The sequence below is a fragment of the Haliotis rubra genome, unplaced genomic scaffold (genome assembly GCF_003918875.1).
Source record: "Haliotis rubra isolate DU_JTF1 unplaced genomic scaffold, ASM391887v1 Scf882, whole genome shotgun sequence".
Classification (NCBI taxonomy): domain Eukaryota; kingdom Metazoa; phylum Mollusca; class Gastropoda; order Lepetellida; family Haliotidae; genus Haliotis; species Haliotis rubra.
This window is the reverse complement of record NW_025767615.1, coordinates 56,893-82,135: the sequence shown is the minus strand read 5'-3', so window position 1 is coordinate 82,135 and position 25,243 is coordinate 56,893. Positions and strand designations below refer to the sequence as shown.

The following is a 25,243-nucleotide window of genomic DNA, read 5'->3' as shown; positions in this document are numbered from 1 at the left end:
GTCATCGAGTCAATGACGTCATGAATTGAACATCTTCAAAGCATACGGAGTTGACTGTGGAGCTCCTACCTCTGAATGTCAAGTAGGTATTTATGCATGTCGAACAAATAAATTTTACTGTTCCGGAATATTAACATTAATTCAGATGAGTGACACTGTCGATATCTAATCGTTTTGACATTTCATCACATTTCATACATTTCAGTTGATGACGTCACATGTCCATGGCTAATTCACTATTCCCGCCAAATGACGATTGTGCCACATGCGGTTACTGTCTCTCGTTTGTTTTGTATCGGGTAAGTATACTGACTGACTGACTGACTGAGTTTAGTTTTACGCCGCTTTTAGCAATATTCCAGCAACATCACGGCGGGGGGACACCAGAAATGGGCTTCACACATTGTGCCCATGTGGGGATTCGAACCCGGATCTTTGGCGTGACGAGCCAACGCTTAAACCATTATTAGGCTACTTCATCATGTATACACATACACGCACGTTATTGCAATATATTGACCATATATTGAGCAAAGCATACCCCTCGGTCGAGATCAAATCAAACATCATTTCTAGAATACCAGAGGGGCGGTGGGGTAGCCTTGTTGTTCAATCGTTCGCTCGTCACGCCGAAGACCCGGGTTCGATTCCCCACATGGGTACAATGTGTGAATCCCATTTCTGGTGTCTCCCGCCGTGATATTGCTGGAATATTGCTAAAAGCGGCGTAAAAGCACACTCACTCACTCACTATAATACTAAAGGTGGATTGTCTCCAAATATACCATATATAACCAAATATACCATATATAACCAAAGCACAACACTGCGATAATGCCAACTTCTCACCACCTCTCTTTCTCCGCTTGAGGTTGGACATGAGAAAAATAAAATAATGACCCAACAAGCAACTAAATGGATCTTTCAGTGTTGTCACAACCCCAAGTATGCAGTACACAACCCTGTGCACTTAAAAGAACCCACGAATCCTTTGGTATATGACCAGATGGTGTCTACATGAATACGTGCAAACACCTAGTTGCGGGTACAACAACGTGCAGTGAACTTGGACAAAGTACTGTGACTATGTGTCCCAGTCCACCCAGCTGTGAATGGGTACCTCGTAAGGATGACAGTGCAATAACTCGGTGCGCCTAGTGGCTGCAAGAGTTGTATACTCCCCAGGGAGTTGAGATTGATAATACGATGTGCCGTTGAGATTGACATCCAATGATCGAGGGGAAAATACCAGCGCCTTGAGCATGCACTAGTTGCCTGGATATGTGCGCTATATAAATATCCTAAAATAATAATAATAATAATCAGGGTGTCAGATAAGTTGACTTGTTTGAGGTTCGAACACTGCGAGGATCGTTGTTCATAATATCAATCACTGGACTAGTTACAGACTATGGTTGTAATATCGTTAGTGCGGCGTTAAACAATTGACAATCAATATCAACAAATGTCATTAGGTTAACTCTTCAACATATATTTCTTTAACAGGCGTCTCTCTCTGCTTCACTGATACTCGAAGACCACTGATGAATTTGTTTGGTAAGTGATTAAATTGGTTTAACATAGCTTTGAATGGATTACTACCAGATTGTCTGGGGGAGGTGGGGCAGCCTAGTGGTTAAAGCGTTCGCTCGTCACGCCGAAGTCCCGGGTTCGATTCCCCACGTGGGTACAATGTGTTAAGCCCATTTCTGGTTTTCCCCGCCTTGATATTGCTGGAATATTGCTAAAAGCGGCGTAAAACTAAACTCACTCACTCGCTCACCTGATTGTCTGATTTTTGAGGAAAGCTCGAAGTGATGACTGCCTTCCACGTTCAACAGCTTTGGTAAACTCCGGCATGGTGCTGAAAACCCTGGAAACACAAGTAAGGCTACCCGGATTCGAACCGTCACCTTACACCACTACCCCACCAATGCCCCATGTGAAGCCGTGCACATGCACGAATATTTTATTCACGCATCTCGCACTGAAACATTTTGGGAAATATTTTTCGGATTATTTTTTCTCGCGTGAGATGTACTCGATTTTGAATAACATTTTGTTTGATCGAAATATTTATTATTTTATTAAAAGATGTAGCTTCGTAAATGGGTCATGGATCCTTATGATGGATCGTGGTATATTTTGTTATAGAATTGAGGTCTTGCATCTTCTGTTTTTATTTATTTATGTTAGAAGAGAGTGTTTCAGTTCATGGTGATGCAAGGAATGTGATTTAGTATGGCAACATACATGTATATAAGTTTCCATTCTCTTGAAGCGGTTAATGTCTGAGGCAAGGACAGCTTTGTAACACAGGAATGGATTGCTAATGTAATGGCCTTGAAATGGATTATATTTAAGATAAACATCAATTTCATTTTGAGGACGACTTGAATCCCGGCTGTGAGAAATTTATACGAGGGACTCATCCCTTACAGCGTCTTCGTGGACAAAATCGCCTGGGTGTATTGTACGTACGCTTCAATGGCTTCCGTGACCAGTAGCGTAATGCTTGCTAACCCTGTTATAGTAATACTAATAGTCCGCTTATATGACGCTCATATCCAGGCACATTGCCTGCTCACGGCGCTACGTACATTACTATCCCCGATCATAGGACACTATCGTTCTTTCCGATACTTTTTCAACTCCTTGGGAATCCACTCCCATGCTGCCTGTTAGGTGCAATGAACTAAACACTCTCATTGCCAGCGCATCCTCATCTGGGTGAACTGAAGCAATGTGGATCTGAGTATCTTGTCCAAGGATACTACACACAAATGTGCCCACCTCGGAACCCGAACCTAGCCAGGTGCCTCCACCGGGGATCGAACCCGGGCCTTCAGCGTGATAGACAGACGCCTTACCACTGCACTATAAGCAAGTGAGGCGGCTGCACCGAAACGTCGCTCACATAATGAAGAAGTAGCAAATTGTTTATCCATAGAACTCTCCCCGCTAATTTCTAAATGGCACTCTAAAAAGTTATTGTTTAGACGTTGATCTCAATCGTTTGAAAATAATTATTAAGTATTGTATTGTAAATTATATAAAGTGTGAACGCTTAGTATTTGTTTCACTCTGTCACAAGTTGACCTGTTTTTCTCTGCTCCTCCACAGATCGTTTTGGCTGGGTGCTAATGATTCGCGTCAAATTGTTTATTGTTAATGTGTTGTTTACTTTGTCAGTTTTGTTTGTTTATCGCCGAACCAGCAATATTCCAGCTATATAGCGGCACAGTAAATAATCGAGTCTGGACCAGACAATTCAGTGATCAACAGCATGTGCATCGATCTGTGCAAATGGGATACAATGACATGTGTCAACCAAGTCAGCGAGTCTGATTTTCCCTACGGGACTCATCCAAATTCCTAAAAAGGAAAATTGCATTTTAATTTTTTTTAATTTTGTTGTTTTGGTTTGTTTTTTGGTGTGTGTTTTTTGTTGTTGTTTTTGTGTGTGTGTGTGTGTGTGTGTGTGTGTGTGGAGGTGGATGTCAGGTTATTTGTGCTCGCGTTTGTTTGACGCAATTGTTGTAACCTATCTTTTTAAACATTTGTTTCATTTGCATATCGTCGTTGACTCTTAGTGCCGTCGTTTTAACAGTGGTTTAATCTAGGATTGTCCGTAGGATTGTTTGCTATCTGAGCTTAATGTGAATTTTTGCATACATCCCAGTAAAGAGCTGAAGGAGCCTTTATAATGATAGTATGTGCATTTATACCGCGCTGGATTCCATACAAAGGTGTATGCTCAAAGCGCTACATAAAAAGGGGTGATTGGAGTGCTACAACACATACAACATTTGTACATAAAATGGCTGAAACTTTTCAGGATATGCTTGTTGGTCACTGTAGTGTTTTCTGAAGAGGAATGTTTTTAAGGCACATTTGAAGGACTCAAGGGATCTTGTTAGTCTGAGTTCGAGCGGCAGCTGGTTCCATAGTGTTGGCGCTCCATAACTAAAAGAGCGGAAATCAAAGGATTTTAGTTTACGTCTTGGGGTGGCCAATATATGTTGATAAGCTGATCGTAAGGCTCTCGATGGAACATCATTGATGTAGCCGGGAGTAGTTTCATGATAGCACTGGTGGGCTAGACTCAGGATGTTATACTCCACTCTGGCTCTTATGGGCAACCAGTGTAAGGCTTGTAAAACTGGGGAGATATGATCTCTCATTGACATTTTGTTGGCAATGCGAGATGCTCAATTTTGTACTCGTTGTATAGTCTGTTTGCAGTGAAAACGTACCGATGAATTTCACTTTAAACAAAAAAATAAATCAAATTAAGTGAAATTAAGATTGCGAATCCTCATAATTTTACCTTGCTAATTGAACATTTAAATCTCAGAATGTTATTCAACTTAAGATAAAAGTTGTTTAACAAACGATCATAGTTTCAAATCGCTATTATTGGTTTGTATTACAAGGGGGTATGCACATTAAATTAAACCCCGAGAACAAGATGGTTTGCATTTGTTTCACTGTTCCAACTACTGCGCGTACCCCCTTGAAATACAATGCTGACATTACTTAGCTAAATAATTGCAAAATAGTGTACGATTATGGCAGACATAATTTGGGTGAATATGGGATTAAAACTCTATATCAGCGCATCTGTCTTCAGGAAAAACAGTTTGAGACCCCATGTCAAATAATGGTTGATTGCTGCCTTGAGTTTATCGGCACCGGATAAAACCAAAACAAAATGCAGATCATTCACAGTAAAGGTTTTGAAAAGCATGTGTTTGATCGTTTGTTTGCCCGTTACCACAAATAACGGCGAATGTCGGGACTCTTGTGAAGATCAGTCGGTTTGCATGTCATCGTATCGTACTTGCGTCGATGTTCATGATGTCGGTCACTGGATTGTGTGCTGTAGTTTATTTGCAGACGACCTTCAGCATTGCTGAAATATTCTGTTCATGAACACTTCATAGGTTCATGTACGGCTATTGATCTATATATCCAGGCGTTAACATTTCTAGATAAAAAATTAAAATGTTTATTTTATCAGGACCTACTGACCAATCAGCGAGACATGAAACGCCACTCACACAGCAGCCGAGGAACATGCGCAGTAAGAGAAGTGCGCATCTTCAAGGCTTGGCAAACAAAGATTGGGAGGTGTCATGGACATCGCCGACGCCTAAAGCTTCGGATTCATCAGACTCATACGATATTGACGACTTTCAGGTGCCAGTTTGAATTTGTTAACACGCCATGCCAAATGCCAGAGGAATTACGATCTTATTTAAACATCAAACTTCTACGTAAATACAATGAACCAAAATACGGAATAGTTAGGTAATTTCTTATCATTAAGTTTTAAAACATAAACGACATCCTCTTCTTAACTTGCCTTTGGCATATTGGTCTTGAGAATCCGCTGTCAAAACTATGAGCCTGAACATTGTTTTAGGTCACTTCAAGTAGTATTCAGTTACATTTGCGCTGAACACCAAACCGGGTTGCATACATATTACCTAAGCTAGAATCGAACCCGGGCCTCCTGCGGGATGAGCGAGCTCTTGGAAATAAAGGCTATCCCACTACACCAACGCCCGTGAGGTGAGGTGAAATTGGGTTTAACGTCGTGCTTGAGAATATTTCGCTCATATGACGACGTGCATGCGTGTGTATGTGTATGTGCGGCTGCTTGTACTAGCCCAGACTGAAGCTGGTTTTATAGTGCTAGCCCACTGAGATACCATACCGACCAGTCCTTGTTGGACCCATTAATGCCGAGTGCCAGGCAGGGACCAACGCCCTTACAATGATGTAATGAAAATTATGAAATGTTGTGTGTTTGTATGTGGCATACATGTCAGTTTTACTTACACTTATTTCCTTGACAGGTCATTAACCGCGAGGAGATTCTCCGCGCCAAGCACCTCTACATGAAGAACATTTTGATGTATGTTGGAATAACACTGGGTGCAGTATTTCTATTTGTCGTCATAGCTTTCTGCTTTCTTGTAAATCCTAAACAATGCATTATCGCCTTCGGAACAGGAAGCCCATGCTGTCTGATTATCTCCCCTTGTATTTTGAAATGTGTTGAAAAGTTCCTTGACCCTGGAAAAATAGTTCAAGGTCAAATGAACCGATACGTGCCAGGCGTAGTTATCGATGAGAAGGGCAAGGTCGCAGAGACATACGAGCCGACACCGGAGGAACTACAGGCGCTGCAGGAACTTGTTGAAGAGGTCATGGACATGGTGTAGGTCAAGGTCATAGGGTGGCATGACGCGTAGATCAGATTTATATTTATGTACTTGAAATGTATCAATCTATACAATCATAATGTGAAGGCCGTCCTATTGAGGTCAGTCTCCAGTTTGCCGTTATTCATTTGTGCCTTTTATGAAAGAAATATAATATCAGAACATTTAATTCTATTTGACTGCCACTGTGTATTGTTGTTTAAAAAGTGATGCATATTTTGGACGTTTACCATTTTTGTGAACCCCACGTGCATTGTATCTGACAATCCAAGAAATAAAACCAAGACAAAACTAGGATTCAAACCACAATTATTATTTCTAGCATATAGTTGACTTAAAAAAAACATTTGTGTCGAACTTTGATGCGACGAACATACGGTCGTGTCGAAGTAAAAACGTCTTCACTGCGTACTCTGGTTTTAGTGATCGCATAGGATAGTTCGAAGTATTTAAGGAGGTCCATTCAACATCGACACTGAGGTGTTTGAATGTATATGTAACTGTAGCTTCGAGGGTGTTTAGGACGGAGCTCTGCACAGGTAGCAGTAACACCCTTTTTGAAGCGGTCGGTGGGGTAGCCTAGTGGTTACAGCGTTCGCTCGTCACGCCGAAGGCCCGGGTTCGAATCCCCACATGGGTACAATGTGTGAAGCCCATTTCTGGTGTCGGGGCGGTGGGGTAGCCTAGTGGTTAAAGTGTTGGCTCGTCACGCCGAAGACCCGGGTTCGAATCCCTACATGGGTACAATGTGTGAAGCCCATTTCTGGTGTTCCCCGCCGTGGTGTTGCTGGAATATTGCTAAAAGCGGCGTAAAACCATACTCAGTCAGTCAGCCTTTTTGAAGCCGTCGACAACGTCACGTGATGTGTTTCCATTAGCAACATTCAGCTTGTAGACATTTATTGTGATTTATGATGTTTGCTGGATGTCGGGTCGGGGATAATATCAAGGAACTTTCTTTCATGCTTCTTTGTCATCTCCGTCAGAGATAACCCAATGTTAATGGATTCTTCTCACGCATTTTCCAATCCACGTGTGGTAAGCTTTTCAAGTATAGCTATATTATTATTTATTCAAAATACAATATTAAGATCTATTGTTACGACTTCGTTTGTATTTAAAGAATCTTCACAGAACAGCTTCTTCAATGTAATGTCTCAATGACATTGTGTTTTAGAAACATTCTTACCAGCTTCTGCTCTGAGGACGGAATGTCGGGGAATAGGATATGGTACTTGCTTTAGTTCTGCCTTACCTTTAGACTCGGGTCGGATTCAGTACACTGTGCCTGGATTTTGCATCCATGTACAACGGAGTAATGGTATCTTAGTGAGCGAATACTAGAACATCTCGGTGCACAATGAGCAATTTTCACAGTTTTAGGAGACATCTGTGTTTGTAAATTAGAGTACAAAATTACGGCCCACTTGCACAGAACGATCTTAGCACTACAATTATTGTAAATCCTTAAGATCGCGATCTTAGGCTTCGGCTACAACCGCCATCCAATTGCACAAATCAGTTGTACGCTAAGATCATTGTAAGTTACAATCAAAACTAACAATTGGTCCGGACCAATTGTAAGAAGCTACGATCATTGTAATCTGTGACAAAATGGCGTTCAAATTAGTGTCTGTTACACGCAAATAATCAGCTTTACGTTTGGAGATTGCCTCTATAGATCTATTGCATAAAACTGTATGATTCGCCTCGACACTTCAACAACACGGAGAATGCACAACCGATTTAACGTCGGATACATTGTTATTTGCTGTAGCGAACCACATAACTATCGAGTCGATATCACAAAGTACTATTCCCACCCGATTCAATGTTGGAATAAATGTGAAACAACATACCTTTTTTGATAATCAAGGACAGGATAATAGCGAATGGTGTCCGCGTGCGATTAGCAATGACCGTGACCTTTTCAATAACTCAAGGGCAGCTAATCTTAGTTTTTACGCAATATGGGAGTAGTTTCCCTTGGTATATCATGCCGTTGTCGTAGGGTCTGCCATGCCAAATGTATTTAATGTTGTGACATCGCTGAGCTCCACATATATTGTTTTCGGTCACATTCGTGTCATTGACTTTGTCTTAGTTTATCATTAAAATAATCTACAATTAGATAAAGTGCCAAAACAAGTTATTTCTCATTCTTAAATCTAAATTTGAGTCGGACAAGAGGCAAAGGTTTTTAATCTATACAGTTTAGATATAATACAAGCATTCATCAAACAGGGAAATACACTTGTTGAGGCATTTGAAAGTTGTGTAAAACAGAATTTCACAATAAGAAAAAACAGTTATCAACGAAATAGGGTTAAATAATTAACACACTGTGAATAGGTATTTAACAACACACACTACACACACGAAATATTATTTATGATTCTTATTTCCCTGTCATGCATTTTCCACAACCCTCCAGTAGTCATGTCACCTTTTCATATCTTTACAAAACCAATACTTGTGGGATATATTTGGGATTGTACTCCAAATCTCCCGAACAGATGTGTCCTAAACGATCTCATAAAAAGGAAATTTGTTTTATATTATATGTTTTTATTTTCATAATTATTAAGTCACTAAATCTAAATCCAAATTTATTCATGCATTTTTTCGTACTTCAGTATTTTCATAAAACCTGAGTAGGTATTTATGTGGTTGCAATATCACATTATTAGTTCATTAATCAAGACAGTTAGAATGTAGAAAAATATATGTTATCTTTCACATAATCGTTTCCTTCAAAGAGTTGTGGGATTATTTTCATGAAAATTCTGCAAGGTGCGATTGAGGGAGGTATGTGTTGTGTGCAGTAACCAGTTCAACTTTTTATTTGCGCAGCATGCTATGCGCACTTGCAGACAACCGTAGATAGGAGTCGAGTTTAAGAAATTCGTACCTCCACCGTTGAAGAGTACGATCTTAGCTAAGATCGCGATCTTAAATACATGCCGTCTTACAATCGTGCTAAGATCGGCTTTGTGCAAGTGGATTAAGGCAATTCTATGTTGATTGTAAAGTTGATTGTAGGGGCCTGAGATTGATTGTAACACTTGTTCTGTACAAGTGGGCCCTGATAGTATGTAATCTGGGCCACGAGGAGGCTATCTGTTTTTCGATCTGTTTTTCGTGTCGTTATTCTTCAAAATGGTAGTACCCGTGAATACCCGTATTATAATTTGTCTTCAACCATCCCTATTGGGGATCCATACGAAAGATTCGGGTTGCCTGGCAGGCTCGCTGGCAAAAGCTCATGATGCCAATCACTGGTTTGTTTTGTCCAAACTCAATTATTTACAGACCGTAGTCATATAGCCGGAATTGGTAATTATTTAATTAATTACAATGTTGATGTTTTATGCCTCTTCCAGCCAAATACATAGCGATCAAAACAGTCATCCTTATGTAACGAAGTGATTTTCGTGTGTTGCTTTTTAATAAAGACAGAATTCAGTGGACTTGGGTCACTCGGCTGGATAGTGAATGCTCGTATTCATCTGACGTCACACGTGTAAAGTTCTAAACTGTCGGGTTAGAGGAACGCTAAAACATTACAGGGTGTGAACAATTGCATGTTGTAATGCATGTAATATAGCCTAAAGTACCTGTATCAAATGCATAGCCATGAATTGTATTGGCTGTACTCAAACATGGGTTTGTACTTCCTATAGACCTTGCTGTTCAGAGGACCCAGTCAGTATAATTTTAGTTACACGGCGTTTTCAAAGGGTGTACAGAACTGGAGACCCTTGTAAATTCATAAAGGGAGATAACTCGGGATAACTTAGTTAAGAAATACAGTTCGCCCTACCACCATGTATTTGTAATCAATCTTTATTCAATCTTTATTCATACGTCCGAATGCCACAGGCCCATAATATTCACGAAAGAACATAGTACACAATACATCATAGAAAAGAATAAAAATAGTCAAATCAAAATATACTTTCATATCGCAATCAAAGGTGTATCACAACATATAACATCGACATTACAATACTCGCACAGGGCTAACTGAACATGGTTATTGAAGTAGCGAACACGGATATAGCGTACAAACGGATATAGCGAACCGAAATTTCTTGGTCCCTTGGTTTCGTTATATTCGTGTTCTAAATTATTTTTTACATCTGTGATTAACGTAAACCATATGGGGCAATATGAACGTCGCATTTCTACTACCAACGTAAGTTTAGATCAGTACATCCAGATGAAGCTGAGTTGTCAAGCGACATTTCACGATTGCATTGTGGGAATGTTAACATTGCGAACGTTACCGTGTCGCTGAAACCTTTGAGTTGAAATGAGACATTTTAACCGTCGGAAAACATAACGTGATGTTAGCTGCGTGAAGCAACTGCAATCCAAGAAACGGGATGCAACAGCTGGCATGCTGTAGGAGGCTGTACGAGGCGATGACAACTGCATGCATTGTGACGTCGCTTACATTGCAAACGTAATGATTGATGTCTTTCAGTCGCATTTAGAAGTTGTACGTTGATGTCCAAAATAGTTTTATAGATTAAACTTCTTTTTAATTTCCCTCACGACGTTTCGAGACCATTCCAGATCCCTAGATCAGCGCTAAGATAGTCGTAAGTGCCATACATTAACATTACCTTGCGACTATCTTAGCGCTAAGAGAGCTTCGAAAACTTTCAGCATCTAGGCCCAGGTCCCTTCATCAGGTGGACTGACAGTTAGGACTATGACTTCGTCACTATGACGTCATAACTGACATCACCACTAGGGAGAGTACAGTATAAGTGAGGTGGAAGTGTTAATTACATAATGATGAAAATTCATGCTAGATAACAGAGTTGAAAGTTGAATTGTCGATACACAACAACTGCTAATTACACAAAAGTTACTTGATAGCAGGCTTTCCGAAAAGTAAAAGTAGGCTTTTTATTTATCTAAAGTTCATCAAAAGTTAATCAAGAGATCCCAAGCTTGGCAGGTAGACACCTTGATCACGATTCATTGCTGGTTTATGTCTCCTTATCTCAACAACTTCCTGTAGTTTTCTCCGACGCCAGTCGTTGTTATTTCTCGAAAGCACCCTGATGTCATTCCACATGATTACATGACATGGTTTATTTGCCTTGTGCTCTGATATAGCTGACTTATCATTTTGTTTGCATAATGACGACTTGTATTCAGCAACCCGGGTGTTGATGGGCCTGAGGGTCTCGCCAATATATTGATCGCCACAGTTGCATGGTATTTGGTATACACATCCTCTAGGGTTGGCGCTTCCATTGCTAGATCCTCTTCCATTTGCCCGGAGGAGAGCAATATGAACGATGACGTCATAGTCCTAACTGTCAGTTCACCTGATGAAGGGACCTGGCGCTAAGATAGTCGTAAATTAATGTTAATGTATGGCACTTACGACTATCTTTGCGAGAGAAAATATAGGGAAATTCTCGAAACATCGTGAGGGAAATTTAAAAAGAAGTTTAATCCATAAAAAATATCTTGGTAATGCAAAATTGTTCGATTACGAGGGGGGCAGACTAGAATGGCGCAGTGACGCCAATACATTGTGACGAATGCAAAAGTGCACATTATCGTCTGACAAAGTACTGTCGGCGTCTCACACTCCGGCGCAGTGATGACTTAGCATAACATCACTGCCACAGGCTAATTTGCATATCACGTGACCGGACTTTTATCTTGTTTGTAAACATACGCGCATGTTCATAATAAGAAGAAACTGGCCTTACGCAAGCTTTTCGGCGCGCTCTACACAATGTTTTACATTGTTACATATATATTCTTCGACAACTACGATAATAAAGTTTATGACAGTACATATTTAGATATCAAACTGGCTGCATCGTTTGCTCGATGACAGCACGTGGAGCTGTACAACCTATATGTAAACAAAGGATCGTCACGCAAATCGAAATATTGTTACATGTTTTAGGATATTTTCTCAGTGAAACTAAACCATTATATCAAAGATGTTTAATTAGATGTGTAGACTCGTCAAAAATAAAAGAGTTAAGAAATAGGTACATTATTTTGAATGGACTGTGTAAGATGTGACGAATCGTCACATCTTTCTGGCCTGTGGCAGAGGTACTATGCTGGCTGGCCGCATGGAACTCTGGGTAGGAGAGTGTCGGCGCCTTTGATCTTTCACCGAAGCATTTTAGGACTTATGATAACAATGATCGAATTTGAGGTTTCGTTAATAGGCAACTGAAATACAGAAACATTATATGTTGTTTATATTTTATTGACACAAACAAATAAGAGATTATGGCGAGAATTTTATTATTCTGTTTATACACATAACTGTATACGCCTACTGTAAAAATTCGAAGCGATCAGCCGTTTGGAAGCCACATTCCATCTAAGGTCAAGGCCATTTGTACAACCTGTGTAGAGTGTCATTTGACGCGGTGTATGTCAAATCCACCTACATGGTTTGGTATGCTTTGGCTATTGACCAATCAGAATTCGACAAATTTATCTTAAGAGCAGTGTATGAAATAAGCCAAAACCCAGCCAGTCATCAGGGCTGGTAACTTCAAAGTGAAATTACTTGTATGTATGTTGGACCAGACCAGACACCAGGATATGGTGAATTTACTGAGATGTGTGTACCCATTAATGAACATCTAAATATGTTATCAGACAATCGGGCTGGCTAGCTATAAATTCCGTCAGAAATCTAGAGCGTCTCGGGCGGTCGGACGTGCCTTATTTCATACCCTGCTTAAGAGTAATAAATCACTATATAATAGCAACAATTCATGAGATATCTTAATTCCACAGTTGGCACAAATTACGCCTCGTCTCTCACCTTCACGTTCATTAACCTACATTTAGAAAACTCTAATGACATTCGTCATCTCCAACAGTTGGGATGTTTAATATGGCTTCACACACTACTGGTTTCTCACATTGTACCAATGTTTGGAATCGAACCCGGGCCCTTGGCATGACGAGCCCACGCTAATATCAACCGGCTTCCCACCGTTTCCAAATGTGCGACAAACGCTCATATAAAACCACATCTTCATCAGCCACGATTCATTCAAAACAGACACTCAAAGTGTCATTACGAACTCTTTCAATATTTACTTACAGGGACATGGTGTCCCGGTTTCTTAATTATGATTGGTATTTCTGTCGACAAGATGCTCGATTTGAGTGATTATTTCATTCAGCCAACACTCCAAGTCTCCACTTACACTGTAAAAAATAGTGTTAGGCATTAACGCGTTAATATGTTAAATATTTAACACCTCCGTTTATACGGAAACCTCAGGTGTTGATTTGCCAACGCCTTGATGTTAATCATATACACTGTAAAACTTTACCGTTAATTTTTACGGTAAAAGTTTGGCAGCCATGCTGCCGGTAAAAACTCAGTAGCTTTACGGGATACCGTAATAAATTCATACCGTAAAATATACGGTAAAACTCTGGCAGCCATGCTGCCGGTACAAAACCAGTAGCTTTACGGGATACCGTAATAATTCATACCGTAAAATATACGGTAATAGTTTGGCAGCCGTGCTGCCGGTACAAAACCAGTAGCTTTACGGTGTACCGAATGTATTCATACCGTAAAATATACGATGAAATTGTTGCAGCCGGTAGAATTCCTGTGCATGTATAGCCAAATAAAGTAATAACCATTTACTGAGGTTACCTGCACATAACAGCTGAAAGGCAACAGCATTGGAATGTTAGCTACAACATGGGAACTATATCTATAATTGTCTTGTTTTTTAATGCTGCGAACATATGCTATTCAAATAAAAAGAATACAACTGTGTTAGATGAATCTTTGAACCAGATGATTCAGATTTTATTGTTTTCAGTGTGAAGCTGGTCTTTTCTTACATCATCAGAGTTAGTATAACGATGTTAACCTAAGTTGGCATAGTATATGCTGTATACAGCTATACCCACTCGTACTTTGTTTAAGCTGGGGGAAAGAGGCGACAAAATGATGTGCATTAACAGCAAACAAAAAAAAAGAAACATTTCCCTATGTCCTGATGACAAAATAGGTCTCTAACAATATAACTAATCCACGTGGACTGATATAAACAGTGATCTGTCTGAAAACATTACATGAAACAGAAAACACTAAACGCAAACAGACTACCATTTCACTTTCTTCAAGATCAGCTTCAACCAATCTGTTGTCTGTTTGTAAAGATATGCAGAGCTGTCCTTCATCTGTATTTGTATGTGTGTTATTTGCTTCAAGAACTGAATCTGATAACTCCGATAATGTGTGGTGCTTGTGCTTTCTACTTATATGAGATGAGAATGTTTATTTATGTACAAGTTTGGTATTGCATGATCTAAATGGACAAACAATGGGATCCCTTCTGTCTAAATGCTGACGCAAATGTTTCAAGAGCTCCTCGATACGAGAGAATGTACTGTCACAAAAGCTTTGCCTACATACAAGATGCACATTCACATGTGACTGGCCATTTACTGACCTTGACTGACTCGTGTTTGTGTTGCGCCCATGATCACGCAGTACGTGTGCTCGAAACGCACTGTACGTGTGAAATTGTCTTACACAAAGCTCCTGACAACATGGAAACACAATGTTTGGTACGTTTCTCTGTAAACGATAATGTCTGACATACTGACGTAAGATAGAGGTCTCAAAAGTACATTCTTTGCAACGATACGTCATTACATTTGTCAAACACAAAAATACAGTTGGAAACAACAGAAAAGCTAAATAGTGAACATGTAAGTCCTTAATCTGCATACTCTAGACATCGTATAGTACAAATTACCAATAGATGAGTCTTGTGGCAGCTGATTCTGGAACGATTCGTCTTCGTGTAATCAAACCAAACGTAAAATGGCGGCGGCGTGGATGACAGTATCCCACAATGCTTTGGGGTTAAACGGTATTATACCGTCAGAATCATTCACTACAGTAAAATGCCGTATATGCCACAATGGTTTGGGGTTAAACGGCGTAATCCCGTAAATTATTGACGTTAACGGCATTGCACCGTGTCACTGTCATAACGTAATTCTACCGTCGCATTTTCACGTGATGTTACCGTATATTTTACGGCAAAGTTTTACAGTGTAACACAGGCGTTAATGTGTGGTAGCCTATGTACATCTTCAAACAATGTCAATGCACAGCGATGAGTACGATAGATCTTGTTGTTAATGAAAATGTGTATCATATTAGATATGGTAATGTGTTCGAAATATTTAAAAATAACTAATCTTACCTCAGACATTTTGGTTAAATGTGCTGTACAGCTGGAAAGTTGGTCTAAAGTTATTGCCCCTCGAACTAATCTAATTGAAATAACATTGGGCTAAATGGAATAAGATGTCGTACTCCTTGTTTTACACATACACGTAATATTACTTGCATACAAGTACGACTTACGTAACATTATTAACATCAGTGTTCATTTATTTACACCAGTGTTAATATATCTCTCTTCTTTATTAACATTATAGTGTTAATCTGTTAACGCAAGCGTGCCTCGATACATTTTGGCGCCAATGAATGGTGATCGAGGCAATCGCTGCATCTCTACCGGCCTCATATTACATGACACCTAGACATTCTTTAGATATCTTCAAATGGATGTCAGCATGTTCAAAACGCAGTGATTTCAATGCGAATATCGTCTGTCAACTCGCGCGATCGTAGCCTAAAGGCGTAAACGCTTTGATGAGGCAATACGTTATTTTTAGGATGTGGCGTGCCAGTTCGCTAAAAAGGAGGGAAAAGTGGTAACCCACACACGGGATATATTAGTATCATTTTCATTATTTCCATGAAAAATAGGTATCACTTATTGAGACAGGACATTAAGTTTGTATGTAACATGACATTGTGACAAATGAACCAAGGGAGGTAACTCTACGGCAACAGTGCCGTCATCTTCCAAAAGTGCCGTCAAACGTCATCTACGGGGTTTACACATTCCACTGCACGATCCTCGCCATTTTTAGAAGACTGGGCAAGCTGACGTTGTCATTATTCTCCCCAGGTAAGCGCTATGCGAAAATATAGTACACACATTGATGACTTTGCAAAGATAATGTTCACATATTAATGTTTACATGTTGTATTGATGCTGGAAGTCCAAGATCATGTGTAAACAGTGAGTCATAACCTAGACTGGGCAACCACATAGTCAAATGGGTGGTGTACGTTTATCTAAAACATCTGAACTTATCTAAACATATCCTACTTGGAACTTCAGGTGAGTATTTCAACTCAAATATTTATTGTATCATTGTAGATTTACATCGAGTATATTGTTCACTGGGAAAATGTAATTCAATATTCTTGACAGGAACCGAGAAATTTACCTGTCTGACTTTCTGGAATTATGATCTACAAACAATAAGATGAGAGAAATAAATACATTCGAACATCATTACATTTCCATTATGGTTCTGACCTAACCTAAATGTGGTCTTCAGGTTCCCACTTACTTCCACATTAAGTGACATGATACTTTCATTTTGTTTCAGCAGATCTCTCAAGCCGCAGTCTACTGTCTGCGCTGCCAACACCAGACAGGATCCCCCTTCCTGATCTTGCACCTACTACGATTGCAGCCCTTCAAGCAGGTGAAAGGAGCAGCCAGACTTTTAACTCTGTATTGAAGCAGTGTGAAACAGTTTACACAACTGTTTATCCATCAATGTCATCTTCACCATACTATCAATCAATCGTCAGGAGGATGGTGGCAAAATATCCTTCATTGGCCTATGCACATGGCAAGACACTTTGGGTAAGTTTGAGTTGGCTTCAGTTTATATCTCTTATTCAGTGATGTAGTGTCAAAGTGCATACATACTGATAGTTCACATATCCCAAGTAATTTGACTTTTACCAATTTCAACATATATGGCTCTTGTATTACAGAACTTGATATTCTGTGATTCTTTTTGTTTTATCACAGCGTAATTATTTTCAGATAATGTTTTTGGTTGAACTGCATATGATTTAGAATTAGGTACTCTTCTGTTAGATTTCAGTTAGAGCTTGTGATTTAAAAGCACTCTTGTCTGAATGTTCTTTTCCTAAATAAATGCATGAGACTCAATACCCCCCAATTTGTGAATTCGTATAAAGGTAAAGTCAATATTATCTGTTTGCTATAACCAAGAAACACACTCCTTCCTTCTAATCGGAGGTTAAAAACAAACTCTCCTATTGTGTCTTTTCAGAGCTTTTTTGTGTCCAAATTGAGTCAGCGATGCCGCACCAATAGATTTCAAAACAATGCAAAATCGACAAGACCTGCGCCTAAGGATTCTGAAGATGCACAACCTCAGAAGTTGTTCAAGATGGCTAATAAATCATCAGGTGTGACATCAGGAAAGATTTTGCATCCCATCTTGATGAAATAAAGAAGGAATGGGAAGGAAAGCAATCAATTACTCATCTGCAAACTCTACTAAAACAGACAAGACAATTCCGCAAAGAGTGGCAAACCACCTTGAAGCCTGGGAAGATTGAGCCCATTTTAGAAAAGTTCCCTTGATTTGAGGAAGGATGCTTTGTAAGTATAAATCATTTGAGCTTATTCAACAGCAAATTTTTGTTTCAAATTTAGTTTCCCTAAAGTACTACCATGGACATCTTCATGTGTCCTTAAACCCTATTTATTATATACGGACATTACAGGTGTACAAAAGTACTTGTACAGTGTTAGCACATTAGTTGATTTATGGTCATTGTTGTTCTAGTGTTAATGTTATATTGAACAAGCAGGCAAGCCCTGTTGCATGACTTTGTGCCTCTTAATCATTAATACATTCTAACATACTGTTTCAGTTGGTGTATGAATTCTTTTGCCAACGCAGTGATGATCCAGAGGAAGTGAGGGAAGAAATTGCCAGAAATATGAAATGGATTATGCACACTGTCGTATCTAAAAAAACTGCACCTGAGGCATGTATTAATGGCTCCAGAAAACTCAAGATTTATATTTTTTTCAATTTCTTGTTACAAGTTGCTTGTCATATGGCTTATATTATTTAATATCATAATTTAATATGTTTCTATCAAAATACTTAACTAATTTCACTAACCCTCTGTGATACCTTAATATGTTAATTAATATTGATTTGATATGGTTATTGTTTCAAACTGGGTTAACATGTAATTGGAAATTTTTATTTCAATAATTATTGTTTCAAATTTTCAGGGTACTGATGCTGAAAAAAGCATCCAACTGTTCAGGGATTTGTAGAAGCTTGTTTCCAAGCAAAAGGGCAAGGGTTTGAAGTCAAAGACCTGCATTACCATAGACAATGTAAGATTTTTTGAAAATGATGTTCTACTGTAAGTATTGTTACACTTGAAAACTGGTTTACTTCATTCCTGAAGTAAGTGCTTATGATCAGCTTTATGACAAATGGAAATGCATTAGACTGCAAGGACGGGTGATACCTTTATGATAAAGATATATTTAAGATATTTTTTATTTGCAAATAGCAGTATAGTTAAGAATAGATGTTTCATTTACTTAATGCTGTTGTGAGATCAACTTGTAAACTGACAATATTCAGCCGTAACAAAATGTTATTTTATGTTAACAGGATGTGAAGAGTGTGGAAACAGTTCCTCAAAAACATCTGCACAGCCAAGTGGAAGAGGCTCCTCATCTTGTGGTCTTCCTTGACAGCTCAAAACACATCCTATGCCAGTACATTGTGGAAGAGGCTCCTCATCTTGTGGTCTTCCTTGACAGCTCAAAACACATCCTTTGCCAGTACATTGTGGAAGAGGCTCCTCATCTTGTGGTCTTCCTTGACAGCTCAAAACACATCCTTTGCCAGTACATTGTGGAAGAGGCTCCTCATCTTGTGGTCTTCCTTGACAGCTCAAAACACTTCCTATGCCAGTACATTGTGGGAGAGGCTCCTCATCTTGTGGTCTTCCTTGACAGCTCAAAACACATCCTATGCCAATTCATTGTAGGAGACAATGTAAAGATTTTTCTTCAAACACAGTCATTGTTTGATGCAGTGATCAGTCTCCTTGGGAGTTACTATGTTTTTGATTTGGAGTACCCCCCTGCATATTGCCAGGTTCTTGGTCTGCTACAGCACTGGGTTGTATCTGACATATTTACTGGATCAAGGACATCCAATTGGATAAAGTTCAGTGATGAACTGACAAGATCCAAAGATAAACACTGAGATATTAGAATGTTTCCCAATCAAGCTTTGAACTTTCAAAAATCTTTTTTGGTAATAATGCAGCAATGTATACCATTCTTTATCCAATGGCATGATATTTCTCTAATAATATGTTAAAACAAAAGGTAAAAAGTCAGTTATACCAGGGAACATCCCAAGGAGACCTTTGTGAAAGGAAACAGACTGATTCTTCCTTTAGTTTTCATTACAATGATGTTGTCTATTTCAAATTTATGCAAACTGCTGATATTCTAAAGAGAAAGATTATTATACAAATTATGAAAGCCAAACTTTTTCAAAGACCATTCATAGTACCTATTGTTCATTCTGTTAAGGCAGACAGAAGTGTTCTTCCTGTTCAAAAGAATTGGATTTCATTTATTGTGCCAAATTGAACTAAACTTCGACCACATCGTCTGTTCTCAATAAACATTATCTTGAACATTAGCCATTGTGACATGATGATCAAATATATAATGATCTTATATATACCCCATAGGAGTTGTTTTAAGTTTAATCCATTATATTACCCTGCAATCAAAAGTAAACTTTCGTTCACTCAAGACAAGATTACAATTGTCTGATTTGAACTCTCGCAACACTTCAGGAATTTCTGAATTTCACTCTCACCTAAGATTAGGAGATGTCCTCCATAATCCTCATTGTCTAAGGAATAGCACGCTTCATTGCTTTGCCTACCTTAGACAATACCTGATAATACAGGGAAGTACTTTGCCTATGACAGAGTACAGATTATCCTATTGTTGTGCCAACACATATATTTGGTACTCATTTTTTTATTTCTTCACCAAGGTGATTTTGATAACCATCATTAGTGGACCATTAGTTTAGTGATATTATTGTTTGAATGTAGAGGTATGTTGCTTCTATTGTTTACTTTATACCTGTTTAATGCATAGGATAGTCAAAAACCTCTAAAATTTATTTTTTGACATTTTCTTTTCATAAGTGGGGAAAATACTGTTATTTTGATACTATTCTAAAAATGCAGTTTTGAAGAATTACTAATGATCTGCATGGGAACATGTGTCCTGATATGACCATGAAGATTGAACTTTTTTATGCTCTAATGCTCAAATGGAGAAAGAGAATAGTTTAATTTCAAGCTTTATCAGCGTTTAAAACTCAACTTTATTTGGCACTGTCTACCTTGTAATGTATAACGATGGCTTTAAACAAAGCAGTAGTTTCACTAGTCCTTGGGCTACCTGTATTATTTGACAATTTGGACTGCACTATATGACTAGTGCCAATTTTATCCTATATTCTCAAAAAAATGAAAGCACCATAGTATATTTCTGAAGGTGATGCCTACACTGTGCAGATACTTTAGGTTACAAATAGCAATATTGTTTATATGTGTTGTCAGTGTTGCCCTTATATTGTTCATTGTCTGATAGTTGCAATATGTATTGCAATGTATCAGTTCTTTTCATTAATTAATGTATATATGCATACCATTTTGATACGGTCCCAGCCGTGGAAGGAATGATTATCCTCAAAATACATGCCATTATCCATGTTCTGTTAAAATTCAGTCAAGCGTTCACCATTCTGTTCCCTAAGACTAAAGGATTAACAGTATTACTGGGTTATTTTTGCATGTGCCTCTAAATAAATATGCAGTATTGTGAAGGATTCTGTGGACTCCTCGTATCTACCTATGCATGCATTGAATGTAACAGTTTGCTCAATTTTTTATGAGGATTTGATTTTATATCCGATGAATAAATTCAGTTGAAATTGTGATTGCTGCTTTAATTTATTTGGTTGATTACTATTAGTTGTATTATATCGAACCCTGAAACTGTACTAAGTCCTTTTTGCTTTCATATTGATTACACCATAATGAATGTGAAGATAAATCTTTTGTCACCATGTCTTTTTTCATTTGGGAAATTATCCCATTCAGTGTAATATCAAGGAGATTAATCAAGTTTCAGGGTTTTCAACAATAGCGGAACTGAATGTCACAATATCTGAAGACAACAGGAATTATTCTAGAGTTAACCATTGATGAAAGTTAATACTTGGATATACATTTCAGCCCACTTGGATGTACATTTCAGCCCAACTTTCTCAAAGAAGTAATGTGTGGATCACATGTCTTTGTTACTTTACAATTGTGTTAAATTATTAACACTTACATCCTTATAAACATGTTAATGTGTGAAAAAAGTGTTACCAGCAAGCGTTATCAAATAAACATGTTAATGTGTTAATCTTGTATACACTTTAACATGTTATTAAATTAACACTAGTGTTAAACAGTATTAACACTTTAACATGTTAATTTACTGTTACCAAGATAGTGTTAATAATAGTGTTAATTCAGTAACACTTGTTTTTACAGTGTACAAAGACCACTCGCCTAGACAAGTGTTAGCTAAACACTGTCATGTTGGGCCGTATTAGCTCGTATTATATCGAGTGTCTCTTGAGAACCTGTTGACAGACACGGGAAAGGACCAATTAGCGACTGGCCAGGGGATGGACAAGGGAGGTAAGTAGGTGGATACGACGGTGTTGTTATTTCACGCTGTCCAGGGCGTCGAGTTCCGTGGTCATTTGCAAAATTAATCGATTAGTTGGAGTTGGCTGCTGCGAGTTTCGGGGAATTCACCTGGCGATGTCACGGTGTTGATGAAATATTGTCAGAAGGGTCTAGAGGGTTGGGTGTCGTGTCGTGTCTTGCCGGCATGTCATGATCATGTCCAAGAATGCCATGTGTTCTCAGCCGAATGGCAGCGTTGTGTTATCTGCTTGTAAACCGGTTCATTGTAGAGTAAATGGCGTTAGTCTGACGGCTAATAGCATTAGGTGTTGACATGATCTTTGTTTGTTGTTTAACGCCACATCTGCTATACATTTACCACGCCCCTTCTATTCATCTATCACGCCCCTTCTCCTATTCACATATAACGCCCCTTCTCCAATTCATATACCACGCTCCTTCTATTAACCACCACGCCCTTCTCCTATTCATCTATCACGCGCCTTCTCCTATTCGTCTACCACATCCCATCTGTTTTTCATGTTTCATCTACCACACCCCTTCTCCTATTCAACCACCACGCCCCTTCTCCTATTCATCTATCTATTTCCTATTCGTCAACCATATCCCATCTGCTATTCATCGACCACGCCCCTTCTATTCATTTACCACGACCCTTCTACTACATCCAATCCGTTATTAATCTACCACGCCCCTTCTCCTACTCATCTATCACGTGCCATCTACTATTCATCTACCATGCCCCTTCTCCTATTCATCTATCACGTGCCATCTACTATTCATCTACCATGCCCCTTCACCTATTCATCTATCACGTGCCATCTACTATTCATCTACCCTGACCCTTCTCCTATTCATCTATCACGTGCCATCTACTATTCATCTACCATGACCCTGCTCCTTGTCAACCACCACGCCCCTTCTATTCTTCTATCACGCCCGTTTCTGATTCATCGACAACGATCCTTCTCCCATTCATCTATCACGCTCTTTCTCTTGTTCATCTACCACATCTCATCTGCCATTCATCGACCACGCCCCTTCTCCTATTCATCCACCACGCCCCTTCTCCTATTCATCCACCCGACCCCTTCTCTATTCATCTACCACTTGACATCTGTTATTCATTTACCACGACAACCACAGTTATTTTGCGACTTGCATCTATTATCAGCCTGATCTTGGACCAATAAACCTCAGATACTATACCTCTGTAACCCCTCCCCTGATCTGTATCTTTATCAACTACGCGGTGTTCCTCAACAACTCCCCTTACCTTCTCCCGAACCCCTTCCTCTTGTCTCTCGGTATTAACTATGTTCTATTCTCCAGCATCTCCCCCAGGCACCCCCACCCCCCTTCTCTCTAACCTATCTCCCTTGTCTATCGGCATTAACTGTGTTCTATTCTTCAGTGTCATCATCCATCCACTCCTGTCAAAGACTTGTACAACACAGGAATCCAAAATTGTCTGACCTTTAAGTTTTTGTAAGTTAAGGAGGCAAAAAACCCATAATGTCGCATCTTTCCCAAGGTTTTTTATTTGCTTTTTGTCTTAATCTCTTTATTGTTCGACAAGGAGCAATTGGGAGTCAAAACCTCTACAATGAGAACTTCTTTCTCATATCAATCATCATAATCTCCTTACGTACAATCGATAATGTAAAGCTTTCGTGTGCTCGGAAAATCAAATTGCAATTAATGGTGTTGACAGCTTGAAACCAAAACAAGCACTTCAATGCATGTTACCGGAGGCTTTATCAGAATCTTATTGTTGATGGCGAAGTCGTTATGCGACCACGTCGATGTTTGATGGCTGAGGGGACGGATATATTACCGTCGATGATGTCGTAATTTGTTCTCCGAAAAGCCTGCGCATCTTGTGGCAGAGGATCTCTTGTCTTCTCATCGATTTTGTACGGATCGTATGGACGTCATTCAAAACGTTTTGCAATGAATGTAAATAAAAAATAATTCGAATCTGCGATGTTGATGTAGCAGTCACGGTCGGTGAGGGGGCCCAGTGGTTACAGCCTTCTCTCTCTTGGCTGAAGTCCCATGTTCCATTCTACACATCGACACAGCCCATTTCTTGTGTCAACCGCCGCGATATGGCTTGAATAGTTATAAGCGACGTAAAATCTCACTCACTCACTTACTTTGAGTGAACTTTAACACCCCAGTGAGGGTAAATGTGTAGCCTGATCCGTGAAGCACCGAATAAGAACCGGTCTCAAGCAACCCATGCTTGTCGTAAGAGGCGACTAACGGGATCTGGTGGTCAGAGTCGCTGATTTGGTTTGCACATATCGTGGTATCCCAAATGCAAAGACCGATGCTCATGATGTTGACCTCTGGATTGGCTGGCAGCGTAGTTTCAGATCACCACCCTATAGTTTGAATATTGCTGAGTGCGGCGTTAACCAACATAAAAACCCAAACAAACAAAAAACAACAGCAAACAAACAACAACAAAAACAAAACGAAACACACACACACACACACACACACACAAAATGAAAGTGTTTAGTCTGCTTTTTTATTTGAATGTCAACCTTCTGATATGATTCGGATACACTTCTGCAACACACTGTTTCTGAAATTCCGAGCTTAACAAACGAAAAGCTTGGCAGAACGAAGCTATTCGACGGAACACCTCGTTTCGACGTACATTCCATGGCAAATATCAAATAATAATATTAATGATAATAATACAAGGGACTGTATTATATATTTTCAGAGTGTCCAATAAATTCTTTGCTGGCTCACAGGCGATTTAGAAATCTCCCCACATCTTATCTAAACTCTCTGTTTCCAGGTTGTTACATCTCGTCTAGACTCACTGTTGTTTCCAAGGTGTCCACACATCTGTTGATGAACACCGAATTCATTCTTGGCGTAACTAATGACTCGCCATTCTGACATTCTCCGACAAGCCAGGATTGAAGATAAGTAGCTTCATTCCCATTCTGCGGGGACGGGCCAGACAAAAGCGTATTTCACCCGCAGACATTTATTTGAACTAAGCCGGTATTTGCCATTATTGATGCACTTTGTGTGTACATTTGACTCAGGTCCGACCCAGTGTTTAATATTGTCAGAGCGTGATAGCATAATAAAAGCATAGCCGACAGGTTCCTCAATACAGATAATTTACTTAATGTAGTCCTCATGGCGTGAATGAATAGCTGATAATTAATGGATCTCGTTTTTGAAGAACGGAACCCAGCTAAATCTGAGCCTTGCATGAGTTGTCAGGGCCCGCGAC

At 39.3% G+C, this 25,243-nt stretch overlaps 1 protein-coding gene across 1 annotated transcript; it reads left to right on the top strand.

Moving 5' to 3' along the window:
• Positions 1-6,548, top strand: LOC124263446. The gene is made up of 5 exons (XM_046698092.1): positions 1-82; positions 206-299; positions 1,507-1,557; positions 5,024-5,202; positions 5,865-6,548. The coding sequence occupies exons 2-5, from the start codon at positions 266-268 to the stop codon at positions 6,231-6,233; spliced, it is 633 nt and encodes a 210-aa protein (XP_046554048.1). The 5' UTR covers positions 1-82; positions 206-265; the 3' UTR covers positions 6,234-6,548.
• Positions 6,549-25,243: the final 18,695 nt, after the last annotated feature.